Here is a 24,805-nt window from a genome sequence, read left to right on the forward strand (position 1 = left end):
CCCTCCCACCATGACTCTGGGCTCAATTGTGTAACTTGCTTTAGCCAATGAGATATCAGCAGACATTACACAAGCAGTAGCTTGAAAAAGTGCTTCCTTATTTCTGTTTTCTACCTTTCCACAAATCTTTACTGGGCATCCACTGTGTACCAGTCACTCTGCCAAGTACTCAAAATATAAAGAAAAACATGACATGGTCACTGAATTCAAGGGTCTCTCGAACTAGAAGAGGTACAGTACAATTGGAGAAAAAAGGGAAGGAGATAAAGTAGTATAATAATAATTGCACATTAAAAAAAGAGTGACTTGTATTTTGTGGTAAGAGGACTTGAGGGATTAGGGTGGAGAATGGGCAGGATATAGAGAGTTGAGACTAAAGTGGTAGGCTGGATCAGGTATCTTGGAGCATCTTACATACTGGTTAAAGTACCTTATCTTATATGTCTGTGGTTTCCAAACTTCAGTGTGTCCATGAGTCACTTGGGATATGTCAGAAATACAGATTCCCATGCCTTCCCTAAGATTTGGAATCAGCAGATCTGGAGTAGGACACCAAATTTTCAATTTACTATCCAAGCATACTTTTAAACTGCTGGAAATGGAAGAAAAATATGATAGGCTGCTTGGATAAGCACAAAGGTTTGGGAGACAACCAAGAGCTGAGGCAGGGTTGAACAACAGGGTTCATCTGCTACATGAGGCTTCTTCAAGACTAGAAGACATGGTTCTTTCATGTAATGTATAAAAACCACCCAGAGGGGTGCCTGGGTGGCTCAGTCAGTTAAGCATCTGCCTTTGGCTCAGGTCATGATCCCAGGATCCTGGGATCAAGCCCCGCATTGGACTCCCTGCTCAGCGGGGAGTCTGCTTCTCCCTGTGCCCCCCTCCCCTGCTTATACTCTCTCACTCACTTTCTCTAAGTAAATAAAACCTTAAACAAAACAAAAACACAGAGAGTCAAGCAAAATGAAAACACAGAGGAATATGTTCCAAACAAAACAACAGGTAAAACCTCAGAAAAAAACCTTAATAAAACAGAGATAAGTAACATTTACACGGTAGAGATTTCAAAGTAATGGTCATAAAGACGCTCAACTGAACTGGGGAAAAGAATGAACACAGTGAGAACATCAACAAAGAGAAGAAAATAGAAGTACCAAATAAAAATTATGGAGCTCAAGAATACAAATAATTGAACTTAAAAAATACACTAGAAATACTCAACAACAAACTAAATGAAGCAAAGGAATGGAAAAGTCAATCTGAAGACAAGGCAGTGGTACTCACCAACCAGAGCAGCAAAAAGAAAAAAAAATTAAAAAGTAAACAGCACAAGTGACTTATGAACAAAAATCAAACAAACTAACATTCACATAATAGAGCTCCCATAAGAAGAAACAAAGGAGCAGAAATTTTAGTTGATAAAATCATGGGCGTAAACTTCCCTAACCTGGGGAAGGAAACAGACATCCACATCCAGGAAACCCAGGGAGTTCCAAGTAAGAGAAACCAAAAGAGACCCACACCAAGACGTATTATAATTGAAATGTCAAAAGTTAAAGACAAAAAAAGAAACTATTAAAAGCAGCAAGAGAAAAACAACTTGTTATGTACAAGGAAACACCCAGCAGATTTCTCAGCAGAAACTTTGGAGACCTGAAGAAAGTAGCATGATATATTCAAAGTACTGAACGAAAAAAATTTCAAACCAAGAATACTCTACCCAGCAAAGTTATCGTTCAGAAATGAAGGAGAGATTAAGAGTTTTTGAGACAAGCCAACGCTAAAGGAATTCACCACTCAACTGGTCTTACAAGAATTGCTAAAGGGATTTCTTAAAACTGAAAAGAACAGGTGCTAATGAGTAACAAGAACACATATGCTAATGAATAACAAGAACACATATGAAAGGATAAATCTCACTGGAAAGGTAAATATATAATAAAGGGGATTAATCACTTTTAAGGCTAATACAAAGATTAAAAAGCAGAACCCGTAAAAATAACTAAGATTACAATAATTAAAGGATAAACAAGAAAAAAGAAGATGTAAAATGTGACATCAAAAACAAAATGCTGGGCGAACCTGGGTGGTTCAGTTGGTTGAGCGTCCCGACTCTTGATTTTGGCTCAGGTCATGATCTCAGGGTTGTGAGATCAAGCCCTGTGTCAGGCTCTGCACTCAGCAAGAAGTCTGCTTGTCCCTCTCCCTCTGCTCTTCCCCCTGCTTGTGTATGCTCTCTCTCAAACAATGAATAGTTAAATAAATAAAATCTTTAAAAAAATGCTGGAGAGGAATAATAACGTTGAGCTTTAAAATGAGATCAAACTTACGCTCTCAATTTAAAATAGGTTTATATATAAGCTTCATGGTAACCACAAAGCAAAAATTTATAGTAAATACACAAAATATAAAGAGAAAAGAATATAAACATATCACTAAAGACAGACATGAACTCATAAGAGAGCAAGAGAAGAAAAAAGGAACAGAGAGGAACTACAAAAATAGCCAGAAAATGATTAACAAAATGGCAACAAGCACATACCTACTGGTAGTTGCTTTAAATGTAAATGGGCTAAATTCTCCAATCAAAAGACAAAGAGTGGCTGAATGGAAGGAAAAAAAAAAAAAAAGACCCATCTCTATACTTTGTACAAAAGACTCACTTCAGACACACATTAAAAGATGGAACAAGATATTCTTTGCAAATGGAAACCAAAAGAAAGTGGAGTAGCTATACTTACATCAGACAAAACACTTTAAAACAAAGGCTGTGGTAAGAAACAAAGCAGAATGTTACAGAACGATAAAAGGGTCAATCCAACAGGAAGATAAAACATTTTGAATATTTATGCACTCAGGGCATCTGGGTGGCTCAGTCAGTTTAGTGTCCCACTCTTGCTTTCAGCTAAGGTCATGAGATCAGGGTCCTGAGATTCAGCTCCCCACTCGGCACAGAATGTGCTTGAGATTCTATCCCTCTCCCTCTACCCCTCCCCCAACTCGTGCCCATACCCTCTCTCTAAAATAAATAAAAATCTTAGGGCACCTGGGGGGCTCACATGATCCCAGGGTCCTGGGATCGAGCCCCACATCAGGCTCCCTGCTTGGCGGGAAGCCTGCTTCTCCCTCTCCCACTCCCCCTGCTTGTGTTCCCTCTCTCGCTGTGCTTCTCTCTGTCAAATAAATAAATAAAATATTTTTTAAAAATTTATGCACTCAACATAGGAGCACCTAAATATATAAAGCAAATACTAACACACCTAAATCAAAAATAAACAGCAATACAATAATGACAGGGGACTTTAACAACCTACTTACATCAATGGATAGATCATACACACAAAATCAGTAAGAAACACTGGTCTTAAAGCAAACATCAGACCAGATAGGCTTAACAGATATTTAGAGAACATGCCATCCAAGAGCAACAAAACATACATTATTTTCAAGTGCATATAGATCCAAGATAGAGTACGTGACAGGTCATTTCCCAAGATAAACCACAAAACAATTATTAATAAATTTAAGAGGACTGAAATCGTATCAAGCATCATTTCCAACCACATGGTATGATACCAGAAACTACACAAAGCTGGAAAATTCACAAATACGTGGAAATAAAACCACATGCTACTGAACAACAAATGGGTCAAAGAAATCAAAAGAGAAATTGGGGCGCCTGGGTGGCTCAGTTGGTTAAGCGTCTGCTTTCGGCTCAGGTCATGATTCCAGAGTCCTGGAATCAAGCCCCACGTTGGTCTCCCTGATCAGTAGGGAGTCTGCTTCTCCTTTCCCTCTGCCCCTCTCCCTGCTTGTGTGCTCACGCGGGCACTCTGTCATTCTCTCTCCCTCTCAAATAAATAAATAAAATCTGTAAAAAGAAAAAAAAAAGAGAGAAATTTAAAAAATAGCTTGACATAAATAAAATCTTTAAAAAAAAAAAAAAAAGGGCACCTGGGTGGCTCAGTTGGTTAAGCGACTGCCTTCGGCTCAGGTCATGATCCTGGAGTCCCGGGATCGAGTCCCGCATCGGGCTCCCTGCTCGGCAAGGAGTCTGCTTCTCCCTCTGACCTTCCTCCTTCTCATGCTCTCTGTCTCTCATTCTCTCTCTCTCAAATAAATAAAATCTTTAAAAAAAAAAAAAAAAGATAAAAAATACCTTGACAAAGAGAAAATGAAAATGTAAGAAACCAAAATTTATGGAATGCAGTAAAAGAAATTCTAAGAGAGAAGTTCATAGTGACAAATGCCTACCTCAAGAAACAAAAGTATCAAACAACCTACTGTACGGCTCATAAAGAAGATAAAGAACAAAGCCCAGAGTTAGTAGAAGGAAGGAATTAATAAAGATTAGAGCAGAAATTAATGAAATCGAGACTAAAAAGACACCAGAGGAAAAAAAGAAATCAATGAAATGAAAAGCTGGTACCTTGAAAAGATAAACAAAATTGACAAACCTGTAGCTACACTCACCAAGAAAGAGAGGACTCAAAATCAGAAAGAGAGAAAAGAAAGAGATGTTATAACTGATACCACAGAAACACAAAGGATCCTAAGAGACCGCTATGAACAATTATATGTCAACTGGACGACCTAGAAGAAATTGATAAATTTCTACAAACATATACCTACCAAAACTGAATCATGATGAAATAAAAAATATGAACAGACTGATTACTAGTAAGGAGACTGAATCAGTAATCAATAACCTCCCAATGAACAAAGTCTAAGACCACAGAGTTTCACTGGTGAATTCTACCAAACACGCAAAAAAGAATTAACACCAATCCTTCTCAAACTCCTCCAAAAGACAGAAAAGGAGGAAACTCTTCTAAACTCATTTTAGGAGACCAGCACTACCCTAATAACCAAAACCAAGCAAGATACCACAAGAAAAGAAAACTACAAGCTAACACCCTGACACACAGACATACAAAAATCCTCAACAAAATATTAAGAAACCCAAAGCAATAATACGTTGAAAGTATTATTCACCATGATCAAGTGTGACTTACTTCAGGTTTGCAAGGATGGCTCAACAGCTATAAAATCAGTCAATGTGACACACTACAGTAACAAAATGAAGGATAAAAATCATATCATCTCTACAGATGCAGGGAAGGCACTGGACAAAATTCAACATCCATTTATGATAAGAACTCTCAATAACATGCCTCACCATAATAAAAGCCATATATGACAAGCCACCTACTAATTTCATACTCAATGGTGAAAAGCTGAAAGCTTTTTCTCTAAGATCAGGAACAAGACAAAGATGCCCACCCACTGTTACCACTTTTATTCAACATAGTATTAGAAATCCTAGTCAGAACAATTAAGCAAGAAAAAGAAAGAAAGGGCAAATTGGAAAGGAAGAAATAAAACTATCACTATTTGCAGATAACACAGTATTACATAAGGAGAATTCTGAAGATTCCATCAAAACAGTATTAGAATAAATGAATTCTGTAAGGTTGCAAGATACAAATACACAAAAATCTGTTGCATTTATATACACAAAAAATAAACTACCAAAAAGAAATGAAAACAATCCCACTTCCAACTGCACCAAAAAGAATAAAATGCTTAGATATAAACTTAACCAAGAGGATGAAATATCTGTACATTGAAAACAAGACACTGATGAAAGAAACTAAAGCAAGACACAAATAAATAGAAAGATAGTCCATGCTCCTGACTGGAAAAGTTACTTATTGTTAAAATGTCCACACTACCCAAGTCAATATACAGATCCAATGCAATCCTTACCAAAATTCCAATGGCATATTTCACAAAAACAGAATAATCCTAAAATTTGTATGGAACTATAAAAGACCCTGAGGAGCCAAACCAATCTTGAGAAAGAAGAATACACCTGGAGACATCATGCTCCTTGATTTCGAACTATACTACAAACTATTAGTGATTAAGACAGTATTGTATTGGCATAAAAACAGACACACAGATCAAAGGAACAGAACAGAGCCCAGAAATAAACCCACGCATATATGGTCAATTTATGACAAAGGAGCCTAGAATATACAATGGGGAGAGGACAGTCTCTTCAATAAATAGTATTAGAAAAACTGGACAGCCACATGCAAAAAAATGAAATTTGACACTATCCTACACCATACACAAAAATTAACTCAAAATGGATTAAAGATCTGAACCACAAAACTCCTAGAAGTAAACAAAGGCAATAAGCTCTTTGACATCAGTCTTGGTAATGATTTTTTTTTTTTTTAATCTGACACCAACAGCAAAAACAACAAAAGCAAAAATAAACAAGTTGGACTACATCAAACTAAAAAGCCTCTGCACAGCAAAGGAAACCATCAACAAAGTGAAAAGGCACCTGAATGGGAGAAAATATTTGCAAATGATGTGTCTGAAAATGGGCTAATATCAAAAATATATAAAGAATTCACAAATCAAAAGCAAAAAATCCCCCCAAATAATCCAATTAGAAAATAGGCAGAAAATCTAGACAGACATTTTTCCAAAGAAGATATATAGGTGGGGATGCCTGGGTGGCTCAGTCAGTTAAGCGTCTGCCTTCGGCTCAGGTCATGATCCCAGGGTCCTGGGATCGAGTCCCGCATCGGGCTCCCTGCTCCACGGGGAGCCTGCTTCTCCCTCTGCCTCTGTCTCTCTCTGTCTCTCATGAATAAATAAATAAAATCTTTAAAAAAAAAAAAGATATATAGATGGCTAACAGATACATGAAAAGATGTTCTACATCATTAATCATCAGGGAAATGCAAATGAAAACCACAATGAGCTATCACCTCACACCTGTTGGAATGGCTATTATCAACTAGAAATAAGTGTTTGCAAGGATGTGGAGAAAAGGGAACTCCTGTGCACTGCTGGTGGGAATGTAAACTGGTGCAGCCACCATGGAAAACAGTACTAGGAAAAAAAGAGAAACCACATTTACATTATATGAAATATACAGATTCAATTATCATTAGCTAAATGAGGCAAACTTTCTCCCACCTCGTGAGTATATAGCTACATATTCTTAGTGAGAAAAATTACATATTTTTACATGAGCTTGGGGAGCTACTGCCCATTCTTTGTGTGTCCTGCTTTGTCCTTAAAGATGAATAAATAGCCTTTATTCTCATGAACATTTTATAAGGCAACCATCTTTGAGTACACTAGTTTAGTTCTCATGCCCCAATATATACAATATTTCCTAATATCATGTCAACTTTTCTCTCCTGAAATGCATGGGTCTATTCAACAATGCAAATCAACACAATAATTTTTCTCAAAATATTGTATTTAGAAGGCTCTCCAAGACCTTATTTTACAGATAAGAAAACCAAGATGCAGAGATGAAGTATGTTTACTCAAAACCACACAGCTATAGTCATAGCTATACTAGAACCTAGTGCTCCTCCCCCAGGATTTTTCCCACTCTACACCACTGCCTAAGATGGGACTATTTTTTCTAAGAAAAAGTATGTGGTAGTTCTGTTGGCAAAAAGCATACAAACAAGTATTTTTGCCACCCTATCCTATAGAATGTAGCAATAAATGTGATAATGATGTGTAAATTGCCATCACCCAAACCATTACACAGATAAGCTGTAAATATATAAAAGTTTTGAAAAGACCAAATACAATGCAATTTAAATTCCAGAGAGAAGAATCATCATTCTTTATTACAAAAATATTTAGACAAAACTATGTTATAATTTTAAGATTATATCTAAAAAGCAAATTCCGTCAATCAGCTTCAACGGATTTCTTTCAAGCGATCTATTATTTATTAAGCAAAGATAAAGGTCTTTGTTTCTTAGTCAATTCTCACAACCCTCCTACACGGTATTTACTATTAATACTATTTAATATAACAATGAACTAAAATTAGTTCTCTCTACATTCCCATAGGTGGTAAAGTGTGAAGATAAAATTTGTACCCAGGTCTGCTTGATCCAAAGTCACATTTTGTTGTTGTTATATGCAAGTGCTTCCAGAATGGGCCTTAGAATGTGATGAACAACTGGAGAGATGATGAAAGGAATTAAAACTTGTGAATGCAAAATACATTTAACAACCTCTTCCATCCTATCAAGATACAATCTTTAAAGGGTTAGCAGCCCATGGTTAATAATTGAAAAGCATACAAATTCATGTCTAAAATTATTTTTGTACATTATGTATTTTCTCTGGAAGTACAAATGTTCTTCACGTAACTTGGTGTTTTAAAAAGAAAAGGAAGACTTAATGGTTAACTTCAAGAAAGGTTGCAACTTTTAACTTTTTTAAAATTCATAAATGGACAAAAGCCAGAAGAGACAAAACTATTTGCATTGTATCAAAATAAAATTGTTTTACAGATTTAATATAAACAGTGATGCAAATAGAGCAAAAAACATTCACTAAAAAGTAAAAAGACTTCACTGAATATGTATGTTTCACTACTGAACTGTCTAATTAATGTCATTCTCTTAAGTATGATCACCATTATTTCCACTTCTAAAGTCTTTCCTATCTCCACGGGCTTCTGAAGATATTGGTTTCCCCCTAGACTAAAATCCAGGTATCCCCCACTTTTCCAAAAGTTTGCATTACACCATCTCGCTTTTATAAAAAATGGCAAAAACTGAAACAGTGGTCAGCATTTGTTTCACAGCAAGCTGTTACAGGGGCAGTGTGCACCCTGAGCAGCTAGAGTGGCACCACCAGGCTCCTTCCCTTGAACTACACTCAGCATCAAGCCACCCTAACTTTGAACTGTGTCTGTGAGCATCTGTACTTTACCTCAATTTTTTTTCTTGCATCCATTAACAAGATGCATCCCAGGGTATCAGAAAAACCCAGGAGAGCTTATTTCTTGGGTCTGGGAATGTGCAAAATTTTTCCATATAAATAGTTGGTAATTGCTTCTTTGCTCTACGCCATTTCAGCTTACAGAAGGTTTCACAGAAATGCTCTACTTTCAGATAAGAGAGGAGAACCTGCATATGCATACATTTATTTTATAAGTTAATTCGAGGGTGGGGGGAATGGGTTAGCCTGGTGATGGGTATTAAAGAGGGCATGTATTGAATGGAGCACTGGGTGTTATATGCAAACAATGAATCATGGAACACTACATCAAAAACTAATGATGTAGGGCGCCTGGGTGGCTCAGTTGGTTGAGCGACTGCCTTCGGCTCAGGTCATGATCCTGGAGTCCCTGGATCGAGTCCCGCATCGGGCTCCTTGCTCGGCGGGGAGTCTGCTTCTCCCTCTGACCCTCCTCCCTCTCATGCTCTCTGTCTCTCATTCTCTCTCAAATAAATAAATAAAATCTTTAAAAAAAAAAAAACTAATGATGTAATATATGGTGATTAACATAACATAATAAAATAAAATTTAAAAAAAGAAAATAAAGGAACCTAAATCTCCCTGATAACCAGTAAAAAAAAAAAAAGTTAATTCAGTATACTTAATTTGATGCATTTCCAAACATATATCAATTTATTTTACACACACAAAAAGAAAGAAAAAGAAACACAAAGAAAAAATGGAGCTGTATAGAATAGAGAAGAAAGATGAATGAAAACTGTACCATGAAAAAGCAATTTACTCATTCCTAAAAGAACATTCTTGGCAGAATCCTAGGCTGCATTACTGGACCAAACATCTGAAGATCCTGTATATATGCCATCTGAGAGCAAGCATCCTTTAAGCATCGTTTTAAAGTGTGCTACTTATTTCATACTCCAGTCAAATATAATACCAATAGTTATCATTACTATTATTGCTTATACTTCTGTTCTTGAGTCACAAAAACCAGATGCTGATAGCAACATGATTTGACAATGGATCCTTCCTTTCGGTTTCTTAATACAGCGCTTATTCTTTACCTTTTTTACCTGCCAGTGGATATTCATATTCCTCAAACCAGTTGATCTCATCAGGATTACTTGTTAAACAGTATCTGACAAAATATGGATTGGGTGACTTAGGTACAATAATTACTAAAGGTATTCTTACCTTACCATCTTTATAGTTTTAAGAAATAATTTTTTAATGTCTGGGAGATAATAAACATTTTTTAATCATTTAAAAAGAGCAAACTTTCCACTTTTTCCAAAGTAAAATTTAAATCCTTAGAAAAGGAGAAAACAGAAAGGTAAAAAACGTCTGGGTCATCAACATCTCTGGTTCCGTCTTTGCCACATCAGTTTACTTTTTTTTTAATCAGTGTGGCTATGTTAGAATAACTCTTCTCCGTTAATATACATTTTCTTGCCTTTTTTAAAAAAGGATTTACTTATCTGAGAGAGCAAGAGAGAGAGAGAGAACACGAGTGGGGGGGTGGGGCAGAGGGAGAAGCAGACTCCCCGCTGAGCAGGGAGCCTGATGTGGGACTCAATCCCAGGATCCTGGGATCATGACCTGAGCCGAAGGCAGACGCTTAACCAACTGAGCCACCCAGGCGCCCCATTCTTGCTTTTAAAAGATGGAAATATGTGGATAATTTAATCTTCTTGGTAGTTTAACAGTCTTGACCAACACAACTCATTCGAGGTTGGACTGTAAACTATGTGGCCTACTGTTTCCTAGAAAAATTAAGTCCCACAGTTTTATAGCTCCTGACAACTCCTACCTAGTCTTCTCACCTAATACGGAAAATTCTAGTTTCTCTTCTCTGTCTTTTGCCCATTTATGAATGTACTCTTGCCTTGCACCAATAAAATGTACTAATCTTTGATACAGTATATGTTATTTAAGATTAAACAGAAGTTCTTTGCCTAAGGCGAAAGGGGCCAAAAGGAATGTTATCTTTTAGATAAGATTATATGTTGGTAGCCATAGCAGTGGGTCTTGAAACTGTTTTCAGCAGATATACATGTGGATTTCTGACTCTCTGCATATGTCTATTTATTTTAACATGCCAAAATTTATTTTAATAAACACAAGGAGCTATATATAGTAATAAACACACAAAAATTAGTTGTACAAGTCTCACATGGTAATAGCTTTATCACTTCAATCATACTTCTTGTTCTTTTAAAAATGTCAATAAAGCAAAAATTCTAGTACCTCTTAAAAAAAATTGTTGGAAATTAACCCATATTATTTATCTTTATCCTGACTTATTCTCTTTCTAGAACAGAAACCAATCTAGATAAAGTAGCTAACACAGTATCATAAAAATATTATTGCCATAGGTAACTTAACCAATAGGTAAATAATAAGTAAAATTTTAGTACACTGGCCATTGAACATAGGTGATATATTAAACAAATCATTTTAACAGATGTGTCAGTTGTATTAAACGCTCACAGAAAAATAACCAGCTTAAAGGTTTTTTTAAACAGCAATTCCCAATGATTTATGGACTGCTTAATGCCTACACATAATTAAAATATCACTGTACTGTGATCAGGACAAGCTAATCAATTCTCATTTATACAAATTAAACTTTTTCCACTTCCTTACAAGCTGAATGAAAACTCACATAACCTAACACTTGTGATGAGATTAGTATTTATATCATTAATCATTCAATAAAAAAAGCCTCATTTCAACACGGGGACAGAGTCACAAACATTTATGTTCCTCTCATTTTTTATACTTATTAGCAAAGGCAAGGAACTTCCCATTTTATTTTGATGGGAATTTGTCCCCATTACTTTTGTCACAACATCTTCTTATATTACTGAAGCATTTTATCTAAGATCAGTGATGTCTGAATTACCAAACAGCATATTTTCTTTAAAGATTTTATTTTTAAGTAATCTCTATACCCAACGTGGGGCTCAAACTTACAACCCTAAGATCAAGAGTCGCATGCACTTCCAACTGAGCCAGCCAGGTGCCCCCAAAACTGTATTATTTTTAAAATTTGCCAAATCACCCCTTCCCTTTCTCAGTAATTACACACAATTCAACAACTTCCCTTTTTAGCACACATTTAAAAATATTACCAAACTGCACCAAATCTAAGTCACAGAAGGTTAAAACTGAGAAGGCGGGCGCCTGGGTGGCTCAGTCGTTGGGCGTCTGCCTTTGGCTCAGGTCATGATCTCAGGGTCCTGGGATCGAGCCCCGCATCGGGCTCCCTACTCCGCGGGAGGCCTGCTTCTCCCTCTCCCACTCTCCCTGCTTGTGTCTCTCTCTGTCAAATAAATGAATAGAGTCTTTAGAGAGAAAAGAAAAAAAAAAAAAAACTGAGAAGGCATTTGGCTAAAGTCAAGGAATCCTAAATCCTGACCCCAATCTGCTTTACCCTGTTTGCCCCTCCACCCTCGCCCCCAACCCTTGAGTTCTCTGGGAAGGTTATGAATAGAAGAAAAGGCCAGGCAGCTACACACTGTTACGAGAAGGCTTTTATTACAAACTTCAAAGTGCCTTGAACTAGGCCAGTCCACATGGAAGGCTCATAGAGCTTAAGGCTCAGCATCAGTATCACTTGGATAGCCTTTGCTGCCTTTCCTCTTTGTCAGCCTATGCTCAAATCTCAGCCAATGGTGAAGAAAGGCCAGTCTAGCAACATACGAAGAAAAACTAAGCCAGTGGAACCATTCAGCTCAGAAACCTACTTAGCTCTGAATACCACCAACAAAACTAAAAAACCAAGAAGAATGAGGAAAGCCAAACAGGATGATAATGCTAGAGAAAGGGGCAAGGCATTCCAGGACAGAGAACTGAAAGAGTAATTATGTTACCAATAAGATTATGGGCAGAAAAACCAGAATTCTTTAATGTAATATAAATCAAATAAGCAATTAGAAGTTGTAAACAAAGAAAAAAGGGGCAACTTGGTAGAACCAAATAGAAAAGTCTAAAAGGAGGGCATATGTGCTTGAATGTTTAAGATTAAAGAGCATAGGCTTTTGAATTCCAGTCCTGGGTCTACCACTCTTTACTCAGTGATCATGAATGAAATCCTTAATCTTTCCAAATCTGTTTCTCCACCTGTTTAACAGTAACATCAAAGGGATCTTGTCTGGCACACAGGAAAAGCTCAATATCTGTTAGCTTTTTAAAGAATTAGTAAAACAACAAAAACTTGTCTTCTCCATATTTAGATATTTTATTTCTTTAAATTTACGATGGGGATGGGAGGTGGAAAGAGGGAGACCATACTATACAAAAGGCTGCCGAGAAAAATTCAATAGTAAATATGATGCCTGGGATTTGCATCAAAATAATCCAGTGGGAATAAAATACTGGCCATTAGCTGAGATAGCTAGGGTGTTCATGGTTTTATTCTTTCTGTTTTCGTCTATGTTTGAAATTTTCTAAAATGAAAGATTTTTTTAAAAATTCCTTTCTCTTTAATTAATATGGTTGAAGAAGTAAACAAGTTCTAGCATCCTTTCTACCTTTGATAAATCATGAATCTGAAAGACAGAAAAAGAACAATAGAAGTATAGAGACAAATGCCTACAAAGGACCTAGAAAATATGCCTACATTGATTGTGAGGAAGGAAAGTGTTCAGGAGGAAGCCTACAAATTCCCATACAGTGGAGATAATAAAAAAACGTGAAAAACAAGCACACATCAAACTGAACATAAACATGTCTCAGTTTAACAAAGTCAACAATTCTCTCTTCTACATACATTGTACACATTTTTGAAATTTGTATAAACCAATATTTATTTATTTATTTATTTAAATAATCTCTACACCCAACGTGGGGCTCAAACTCATGAGTCCAAGATCAAGAGTCACATGCTCCTCCAACTCAGCCAGCCAGGCACCCCTAAACCAATAATTCTAAACATACATGCTTATGTTAAATAGATGTGAATTCTGTTGTACAAAATATATATATATTTCACATTTTCACATGTGGGATTTTCTTTCACCAAGCAAAATACATCCTATAGATCCTCTTAAAATTAGTTTTTCTTCCCTTCACATTATAAGTTTAGGAGAGGGAGAAGAGGCCTTTACTCTCTGGAAACAAACCTCTAAAAAGCCAACTAGTAAGAGAAACATATACAATAATCATTTATTAATGATGATGATAAAATGACTCAGATTTTATGAAAAGCAAGCTAACAGTGAATCAAATAATGGTCACAGACTATCTAGTATTACTAATGAGAATAAAAATGCTCATCATACAACAGTTTTCCAATAATACCAGCTCTCATGGGAAATAATACTGGTGTTAACATCTTCTAACCTAAACGTAAGTCTTGATGTGTTAGCATACTTCACAGAAGTGGAAAACGTCTACGTAACTTCATACAGCGATTGCAGCAAGTTAAATAAAAAATTTGCTTCTGGAAGAGTTCAATTCTGTGTTTTACTTTTACCTTTTACTGTAAGTTAGGTAAATATTTCAAACATTAAAATATCACACAATTATTTCTGTGGATAAGAGGAAGCATTTATGGTACGGGAAATCCCCTGATTGCTTCAGTAAGAGTTATTACTCAATGTTTCCCAACTAACCAATTATTTTTTAATACCCATCTTTTCTTCCTACATTCCTAAATAAAGGTAATAAAATAGTGTATGTAAAAGGGTTTTGTTTTTTTTTTTAAGTATAAAATGTGCTATGTAGGTGTAAGATGGGGACACCATTAATGTAGATTTTTCTAGAGCTTTCTATATGTCAAGTTTTGGAGAATTTGTTTATTCCCCTACATTATTACACTTACTAAAAATCTTGTGAGACAACTTTGTTTCTACATGATCCAGTTCAAACTTTGTAAAAAAAACTGTGATGGACTAACTTCTAATGATTTAGAAGTTATAAGAAATACTTCCTTACTTCAAATGGTAAAGTACAATTGTTAATAGTTTTGAATACAACTGAAAAATACAATTGAGTAAATTTTTTTCTCCTTAGTAGAAAACATCTCAAACATATTAATTTCTTGTTTCCAAATATCAAAACTTCAAATATAAATCTATAAATTACTGTTACATACATTCTTTTTTCTTGTAGCCATTCCCTTTGACTTACCCTGCTCTTACAATTCAAAAATACACATTACCCAAAACTGGATGATAAGAACTTCATTATCATTCGGTCACTCAACAAAAACTGGCTTTACACATGTAACTTCCTTGGACTACATAACATTCAGAAAACTGATTATGTGATAAATCAAAAGAATCCATATTTCTCTCTAACAAAAAATAAACATGTGGAACAAAAGGAAAAAAAACAAGACAATAAATCATTATAAGGTGTCAACTATACAGCCTTCCTAACATACCCCTCACAATCCATTAAGTAAAGGATTCTTAGACTAATTCTCCCACCTACCTCCTAAGATTCTCAATTTCATCCTTAAGACATCATTACACCTGACACTTTGTGACACCAAATCTAACCAATTAAAAATTGGAGAAACTCACTACTCACAAAATTCAAAAGTCTTTTAAAACAGTATAGTTTAGAACCATAAATAAGATCATATAATAACTTGTAATAAGTAAATATAAACTATCAAATATCTGAGTTTCATAAAATGCAACCAAAAAATACAATCTTAAATTTCAAAATTACTGCCTATTGTATAGATTTCTCTCACTACTCAAACTTAGAAAAGATTCAGACAAAATATCTAAATAAAGGTCTCCCTCTGCACCCAAACTTTTGTTATTTACTATTCAAAACTCAAGCATAGAACAGATTTAAATAATGTGGTTTACCACATTATCTGAATTTGATATATGGTATAGAAAGGCGGAATTTCAAAGATTTGGATAGCAAAGTATATCTGTGTTGTGACACAACTCCATCAAATAACCCAACAATTTTGGGGTCCCTGGCTGACTCAGTCAGTAGAGCATGCAACTCTTGGTCCTGGGGTCATGAGTTCAAGCCCTATGACAGGTGGAGAGATTACTTAAAAAAAAAAAAAAAAAAAAAACACAGGGCACCTGGGTGGCTCAGTCAGTTAAGTTTCCAACTCTTGGTTTTAGGCTCAGGTCATGATCTCAGGGTCGTGAGATCAAACCCCTCATGGGGCTCTGTGCGCATCACAGAGTCTGCTTGAGATTCTCTCCCTCTCCCTCTGCTCCCCCACCGCCTGTGCTCTAAAATAAATACAGTATTTTTAAAAACCACAATTTTAATAATTCATATAAAAGATATTAAAGCAAGCCTTTCCAGTTATTCTAGTTCTCTCCTATCAATCCACTACTATATAAATTATTCCCTTTACAAAGTAAGTTTCCTTCTGATCTGTAATTATTTTTAAATTGAGAGTATGATAAAAAAATTTGCAAATCATACACTAATGTGGGTCTAGTAACCAGAATATACTCTTACATCTCAACAATAAAAAGACAAATAACTCAATTTTAAAATGAGTTAGGGATCTGAATACAAATTTCTCCAAAGAAGATACACAAATGGCCAATAAGCATGTGAAAGAATGCTCAACATCACCGGGGTCATTAGGGAAATGCAAATAAAAACCCACAATGAGATACCACTTCAGACCTACCCACTAAAATAACTATAATCAAAAAGACAGACAATAACAAGTGTTATTAGCAGGGGGGTAGAGAAAATGGAATCCTCATACACTGCTGGTGGGAATATAAAATACTGCATCTGCTTTGGAAAACAGTTTGGCAGTTCTTCAAAAAGTTAAAAAAGTTATCATGTGACCCAGCAATCTCACTCTTACCTACATACCCAAGAAAAGTGGAAACAAATGTTCATAGCAACATAATTCACAACAGGCAAAAAGGGGAAACAGTCCAAATGCCCAACAACTGATGGATAAACAAAACATAGTATGCTTATACAATGCAGTATTATTTAGCCACAGAAAACACTAAATGCTACAACATGGATGAATCTTGAAAACATGCTAAGAAGGCAGACACAAAAGACCATATATTGTACGATTACATTTATACGAAATACCCAAGATTGACAAATCCACAGAAACAGAAAGACTGGGGATGCCAATGGCTGGGTCGCAGATGGAATGGGAAATGACTGCTAATGGGTTTGGGGTTTCTTTTTCAGGTAATGAAAGTGTTCTGGAATTACACAGTGATGTTTGAACAATGTAGCAAATAAACTAAAATTACTGAATTGTGTATTTTAAAAGCGTGAATTTTATGGTATGTAAATTGTATTTCAATTGAAAAAAGAAAAAATTCAGGGTAAGGACCACTGTACTTGGGATACTTCCTGCATACAAGAGACAATAAAATGAGCTAATAGTTCACACTGGAATTATCCCCAAAACAATGTGCAACTGTAAGGAGTAGTAAAAGAATTTTTTAAATATTCGCAAACAGAGTAGATAATGTGGAGGGTAGTGACGGTAAGTTTTTAACCTGAAACTACAAAAACAACAGCTTTGTTTATTCACATCTACCGAATATCCAGATTCCATACAGCAGATGGGTAGACATAAAGGAAGTAAGAAGAGAGAAGTTCTGAGGCATATCAAAACAAATCAAACCCCTCTGCTGAGCTTCACAGCCAGTTTGCAAACCAGGAAATAATGAAAATAATAAATAATGAAAACCAATCTCATTATTTAACACATACTTTTATGTGCCACAAAGATATTTTTCAACTGTTTCCAAATACCAAATGTGACCTCTAAGGATGAAAATTTGTCAATACTAAGGGTGTTCAAAGAATACATATGCCACTGATTTTAGGCCATTCCAAAAATAGGTTTTGTGCAATGGAATATAGTATAGCCTCCAATGAGTTTACTTAAAAGAGACACTGTTTTGGATAACAGCATCATTCCTGTCAAGATGATTTAAAAAACAATTATGTGTCATTGTTGAGTTCCGCAATGAAATTGTCAAATAAAGGAAACATTCCTCCCCTAGGCTAAGGAGAGAACTGCACTGTAAACCCCAAGGTGGCTAACAAAGAGACCCCACTTTTTAACCTGCATTAGAAAATCCTACAACCTATCTTTGCAAACCTATCATCTATACATCCCCTACATGAATCATGGTTTGCAGTTTAAACAGACTTAAACAGTTTCAACCCATTCTTGTCCTTTGCCACTTTTGCTTGTTTCTCACGACAGAAATGCCTCTTCCGTATTCATCAAAATGAAGCAAAAATCTGCCACCTTCTTCATGAAGCCTTCCTACATCATTTCAAGAAATTTCTTTCACTTCTAAATACCCCTAGCACTCGCTTGCACCATGGTATGGCACCTTTTGCCTTGTACTATTATTGAATACACTATATCTTCTATTATTGAATACACTATATCTTCTCTAAGTACTAAAAGTTCCTTAAGGTTAGGGTAGCCTCCCCTTTCGTCTGCCCACAGTGCCAGGTTCAAATTTAAATGAAGTACTTACCTAACTGCCTTTCATTTCTAAAAACAACACTAATACAAGCAGCTAAATAATTAGGTGGGTGCTCAGAAGTGGCACGTCTCCAGACACTGAACATCTAATTCTCACTGAAAGAAATTACAGGCCATCCAGTATAGCCCATAAGGCTAAAATTTAAAAAAAAAAAAAAGGTGGGCACCTGGGTGGCTCAGCCAAGCGACTGCCTTCAGCTCAGGTCATGATCCTGGAGTACCTGGATCGAGTCCCGCATCAGGCTCCCTGCTCGGCAGGGAGTCTGCTTCTCCCTCTGACTCTAACCCGTCTCATGTGCTCTCTCTCATTCTCTCTCTCTCAAATAAATAAATAAAATCTTAAAAAAAAAAAAAAGGTCATTCAGATGCTTCCTAGAACTGCTCCATCTACAAGCACATCTGAGGGAATCAGGGCAATTTGAAATAACTCTAAGTCAAAAAGACTTACTATGCTCTCCTTTTTCAACCAAGTTGAGTAAGCTGAAATCAACACAACTTTCCCTACATTGGGAAGAGCTTTTTGAGAATACAGCAAGGATGAGGAGCAGCCAAGCAATAGGTTACATCACACCAAGCAGCAGAGAGAACTTCGACCTTCCTGGAATATGGACTGCCATAGTCCCAGAGGCCACCTCAATAATCACCTGGGTACCAAATATCCATCTTGATCATAATCACTGTCTGAAACTGCTACTGACTCCAATTCAACTAAACGTAATAATGGAAACACAAACACCTCCACAATCCTGATGTACCCCACCACACAGTCCCCCCAAACAGGAGAATTAGATTTTGGAAATAAATGAGAATTCATTTTTAATCCAAGACTGGTATAAATTAAGTATCATTTAGAAACCAAATGACCCTAAAGTACTAAAATAATCAGTCAACAGAATGAAATAGAAGGTTAACTGTTCAGAACCAATCTCATTAAAATAAACGAGGAATTATTACGTTTGCTAGTGACAACATAGTTGCCTTTTGCATTATATGAGCATCAATCACTGCTAGCCTTTTTAAGTATAGAAAGTTAACACTACTATTAATTTACTTAGAACTCTCCTCTTAAAAGAAATTACATATAACAAAAGAGAAAATACGAAACCCAATTGATTTTAGCTGTGAGACTATCAACTATGAATTACTGCTCTGCACTCTGGACTTTAAATATCTCCTGAACTTTACTACCTTCAAAGTGGAAATTTGGAGTTAAAAGTATGCTTTAAGGAAACTGATGACCAGATTAAAATCCCCCCTCAAAAAAACGAATCAAAATTTGATATTCAATTCAGTTATTTACAGAATTTTGTTAGTCATTAAGGGAAAAGGAAAAAATAAAAAAAAAAACCCACAACCTTGTCAAGCAGCAATAAGTAACCACTAATACTAGCAATGACTGATAAAAAGGGGGCCTGAGGCAGAAGGCAAGGATTCAAAGCAAACAGAATTAGAATAAGATAAACAACTCATTAAAACCATCTAAAGTAACAGTAACTTATGAAAGCTACTGGGTTATAGTCAATTTCAAAACCTTTTAAAAACTAAAAAGCCCTACCAAAAAAAACCAATCTCGAAAAAAGTGAAATACAAGAACTAAAAATTCTTCAAAATAATTTCAGGATTTTTATATTCATAATTCTGAAAACTTATTAATTTCACACTTCTCAAAACCTGCATGCCTTCATAAACTCTTTCATATGATGGTTACAAATAATTCAAAAAGAGCTTAATCTGATATAACATTTTAGCAAATGTAGGATAGATCTGAAAAAAATACAGAGACAGAGTAAATGGTAACTGATAGCCAAAAGGCTTTCTGGAGGGCAGAGCTGGGCTTGGATTGGCAGGAGGGAAATTTTAAAATTTACCCACAAGTCAACTTACACCAAAAAATTGATTCGTGCCTTTATTACTTACACAAGTATGTTTTTAAAATGTTCTTTAACCTGTGGACAACCAAAGTGATAATCAGACACCTTAAAGCATTGTTGCCTGTTTTAATTAATTTTGATGTTACAGTCTAAATCCTTAACAAAATTCACATATATCTTCATAATGAAACACTGCAGAAATGCAAAGGCTTATATTCTCTACGTAAAGGTTACCTTATGTTTCACTTATTTAAAGTTTCTGTTCTGCTTTTTAATCTATTACAGAAGACATCTCTTGTGGGACATTGTAAAGGGCATACCCTCCTGTCAAGCCAGAAAGCTCAAACACAAAGACACTGAGCTAACCAAGTGCTGTAATTCTTCCAAACTGAGCCTCTCCACACCCCCTCCACCCTTCCCCCCAACAGATATGTCTATTAAATCAGTGTCTGTTCTCCCCCTCGCACAACAAAGAGAACTTCTCACCGCATGAAATTGCCGCTGAATGGACACCAGAAAGCAGGATTTGCATAATTCCTTCCAACGAAACCCTGTCGGGAAGGAGGGGATGAGGGGCCCAAGCGTACGGATACAATCTCCTAGATTCTGCTGGGGAAGACCTGGTTCCCAAGAATATTCCCCACGGGGGGAGAGGGGGAGAAAGGGCTGGAATTCTGCGCCTCCCCGAAGACTGGGTCTGGGGGACGGAGGAGCACGAGAAAGCATTTCCCCACACAGCAGCAGCACCGAAGCAAAGATGGGGAAATAACAATGCTGGAGGACAGGAGAGTCAGACACAAGGATGGACTGGGGCTAGGGGGCGGCGGGCGGAGCGGAGACACCACACGGGCCACTTACTTTTTGGAGGGGGGTTAAATATATGAGTTAAGCCCTTATAGTCCCGCCGGCCGCCGCACAGAGGGAAACGGGACCTTGGGAGAGAAAAACAGACAAAACACACAGTGTGAGAGGCGCAGCTCGGCCGCCCGGCCCCTCCTGGGGCGCCCCCGTGCACACTCCCTCCTGCCCGTGGGGGAAAAAGCCACCCGAGGCCCGAGAGGCTGGGGGTTGGGGGGGCGAAGCTCTCGGCGAGGCCACGGCTCCGGCAAATACCCGGGGAGGGGACAAGAGCGACCCCCGCTCCGGCTTCTCGGTCGGACCCAGTTCCACCCCCTTTCCTCCCCGCCGCGCACACACCGAACACAAATACACACACACCGACCCGAGCGTCGAGGATTAACTCCCCGGCCGCCGCCGCCGCCCGCAGAGGAAGTGCAGCCGCTGCCCCCCGCGGCCATGACACCCTACTTGGCTCGGTCAGGCGGACCCGGGGCCTGTGACAGCTCCGGCTCCCTCCGCCCCCATCTCCACCTCACGCCTCGCACACGCCCGAGAGCCGGGCGCCCGCCCGCCCGCCGCCGCGCGTGCACGCGGGGACTGGGGCGCGCGCCGCCGCGCGTGGGGGAGGGGAAGCGCAGGATGGGGGAAGGCGCCGGGCAGAGCGGAGGAAGGGGCAGAGCGGAGGAAGGGGCTGAACACGCCTCCCACCCCCGTGCCCGGCTCCGCGGAACCGGAGGCGACGCCCCCGGTCAAGTGGCAGCGCCGCGGGCCGAGTCTCCACAATAAGCCGGCGGCGGCGCCGGGCGGCCGGGCGACCGGGCCGGAAGGGGGGGTAAGCGGGGCAGGGAAGGGGCACGCGCTCCCGCCCGAGAGCCCGCCCCGGGGAAGGCGCGCGGAGGGGAGGGGCCGACGCGCGTGCTCAGGCCCGAGCCGGGGAGAGCCCGCCCGGAGGTCGCGCGCGCCCGCACTCCGGGGGGTGGGGGGAGGGGGACGCCCGAGCCAAAGAGGGCGGGCGGGCCGGAGCAGCAATTGCCTCTGCCCCGGCTCCCTCCCTTGTCCGGGGCAGCCAGTGGCGGGGCGGCCCAAGGGCCGGAAGCGGCCGGGGGAGGGTCTCACCTACACAGTGAATGAGCTTGTGGCGCCACGAGTCCAGTTCTTGCCGAAAGCCGCGTCTCTCAACGGAGCATTGCTGCCGCCTACACACCCTCGCCATCTTCTGCCGCCCGCCCGGCCCTGCCTCCGCCGCGGCCCCGCGCACGCCCAGCCGCGTCGCCCGGGGCCGCGCACGCACCCGCGGCCTGGGCGTCGCACCTCCCGCCGGGGGCGGTGCGGGGGCAGGGCTGGCCTCACCTCGCGGTGGCCCCGGCGTGGTCCTGGGGGCTGCCTGGGCGTGCGCAGGCCCCGCGTTCTGCGAGGCGAGGCCGCCCGACTGCGGTCTCCGTGTTTCTCGGCCGCGGCCGCCGCCAGCTCTGGCCGCCGGGAAGGCGCCTTCGCGGGGCAGGAGTTCGCCCCGACCCCCGATCTTGCGTCGACTTCGCACTGTGCCCCAAGGCCACCGCTGCCCCTTCCTCTCCCTTCCCGGGGCTTTTTGTTTCTTAAACTAGCCCCATTTGTCACTTCTAACTTGCCTATCACCCCACACCAACTGTTGCGAGTTCCGTGGTAACTGCTTCTCTGAACTTCTCAGCCGGAACTGCTCCTTTCGGGAGCCTGTTTAAGAAACAGTTAATAAATGCCCGGATGCCCGTGGAGGCACTAAGCCCCAAAGTTTTAAAAACTGAGGATATAGTTTATTAAGTCATTGGAAGACTGACTTGGCCAACGTTCGTAAACCCAGTAAAAATGGAATCAAGCGTTTTAAGTAGAAAAACTAGGCTTCTACTAACAAGGCTGATCATAGGCGAAATTCTCAAGGTGGCATATACGGAACCCTTCCTCTGTGTGTAGAAAAAGGTTTAAGAAAATTGTGCTAAAGTGAGAGTGGTATTTCAAAAGAAGGCTAAATTAACAATACTTAAAGCAGAGTGTTGGAAAATGGCATAATTCCATATTTCAGGAAAGACTCGAGAAATATTTTCAATGACGAAAGGGATTTTCAGGTGAAAACCTGGGGTAATTAAATCACCCTGCGTAGGGCACTACCTGTTCCATTTAAACATTATTCTGAGCTTAATTACCTGACTGCTATTTGGGAGAGAAAGAGAAAATGGAACAAAAGGAGAAAGCGGGGGGCGGGCGGGGGGCGGGGGGGAGGCGGCAGAATACAAAAGAAAAAAATGGAAAATAGATCCTTCTTTAGTACCCTAGGGTTCTGGCCTCTTCCTCACCTTTGGGGTTTAAGTTTAAGGACGGTGCATTCCTGCACTGCTTTTAAATATTCAAATTTAAATGTGAAGACTTAATTTTAATTACTGTAGTAGGTAAAACAACGTCATTAAATACTTGCAGGCAAGAATCCCATTGGTGTATTGATTTCTGTCTTTTCAAAGTAGTGGTCATTGTCTCTCAACCAGGCACTTGTGGAATGCCCTGTCTATCCATAAAGAGATGGAGTGGGTGGGCCTCTTGGGTAGAACTGGTTTGAAATGTATGAGTAGAAAGGCACTTCTGCTCCCCAAATCTAACACCAATGATTATTCCACAATTCTCAGATGTCCACGATATTTCGCGTGCTAAAGAGAACTGTCAAATGAACAAACTGTTAAGTCTGGAAGTATTGAATTTCTGTGTACACAAAACTATCCTGAGTAGTGAAGGGAAAGGACAAACATGAAATGAAAGATCGCTGAGGACACCCACCCTGCACATGTGATGGCGGGACATCTTGTATCTTCAATCTGAATCTTTTCTTTGCCGCTAGGTGGTAGGTTTGAGTCTTGTAGCTTTTAACCAAGTTTCTATGGTTTTTGGAGGAAGTATGCTTCATAAAGTTTCAAATAAATGAACAACATGTAACTTTAAAATGAGTTAATGAATGTGTTTTCCAATTACCCGTATAATCTGCTTGAAATGATCAAGCCAAGGGTAATACTTCCGCAACATAATCTCTTAAAGAGTTTCAGACATGTAGATTAAGAGGATCTTAGAGACTTCAGAGATTGACTCTAATTTGAAGTATGGAATTACAAGCCCAGACAAGTAAAGTGACTTGATGAAAGTTGCATAGCTGCTCAGTAGAAAGAAGGCAACAAAAGCCAGAAGCCAGATTTCCCAGTTCCCAATTCAATGTTATTTCCATTATTCTACTTTGAATTACAATTATTGTTTCACTTATTTTAATTTGGGAACCAATATGTAGTTGATCTCTCACAAGGTTTATTTGGAAGAAGGGATGAAGGGACAATAGTAATAACTATCATTTATTGAGTATCTACTATATGTCTAACATTGCAACTTTATTTCATTCCATCTGAATAACAATGCCAAAAAGGAGGTAAGATTTTTACCGACTTTTTACATTTTCCAGATTAGAGATTCGAGACTCAGAGGAGTTAAGTGCCTTTGTCCAAGGCCACCAAGTAACCAAATGGCAAAACCAGAATTCTAAGATCTCTCTGACTCCAAAACCCTATAATTGCCCTGCAAGTAGAAGCAGGACTCTGCACGCAGAGGATTCATTTAATTCCATGTGAGAGGTTATGTTCCATTGCACAGTTGAGCAGTTTGACAAAAATGCTGAACTCCTATCATGTGTCAGGCAGTATCCCAGGCACTTAGACACATAGATATCTAAGACATAATTTCTGACCTCTTAACTCTTTTGGCTACCCTGGAATAGGATCTTAGCTATGAGCTC

At 38.9% G+C, this 24,805-nt stretch overlaps 1 protein-coding gene across 7 annotated transcripts in view; it reads right to left on the reverse strand.

The window, feature by feature from the left end:
* LCOR (ligand dependent nuclear receptor corepressor) overlaps positions 1-22,274 on the reverse strand; it is a 146,731-nt gene extending 124,457 nt beyond the window's left edge. For 2 of the 7 annotated variants that reach the window (XM_081823723.1, XM_081823722.1), the window contains exons 1-3: positions 22,126-22,273; positions 21,028-21,101; positions 20,656-20,720 (exon numbers count right to left, since the gene is read on the reverse strand). In XM_081823723.1, the coding sequence (XP_081679849.1) occupies positions 20,656-20,701 (46 nt within the window). In that variant the 5' untranslated portion in view covers positions 20,702-20,720; positions 21,028-21,101; positions 22,126-22,273. Of the gene's footprint in view, positions 1-20,655; positions 20,721-21,027; positions 21,102-21,391; positions 21,637-22,125 lie in introns of those variants that run through there. The other 5 variants (XM_081823714.1, XM_081823715.1, XM_081823716.1 and 2 more) reach the window with 5 other exon arrangements.
* Between the last annotated feature and the right edge of the window lie 2,531 nt (positions 22,275-24,805).

Source organism: Leptonychotes weddellii, chromosome 6 (genome assembly GCF_054177405.1).
Source record: "Leptonychotes weddellii isolate Sample4059 chromosome 6, ASM5417740v2, whole genome shotgun sequence".
Lineage (NCBI taxonomy): Eukaryota > Metazoa > Chordata > Mammalia > Carnivora > Phocidae > Leptonychotes > Leptonychotes weddellii.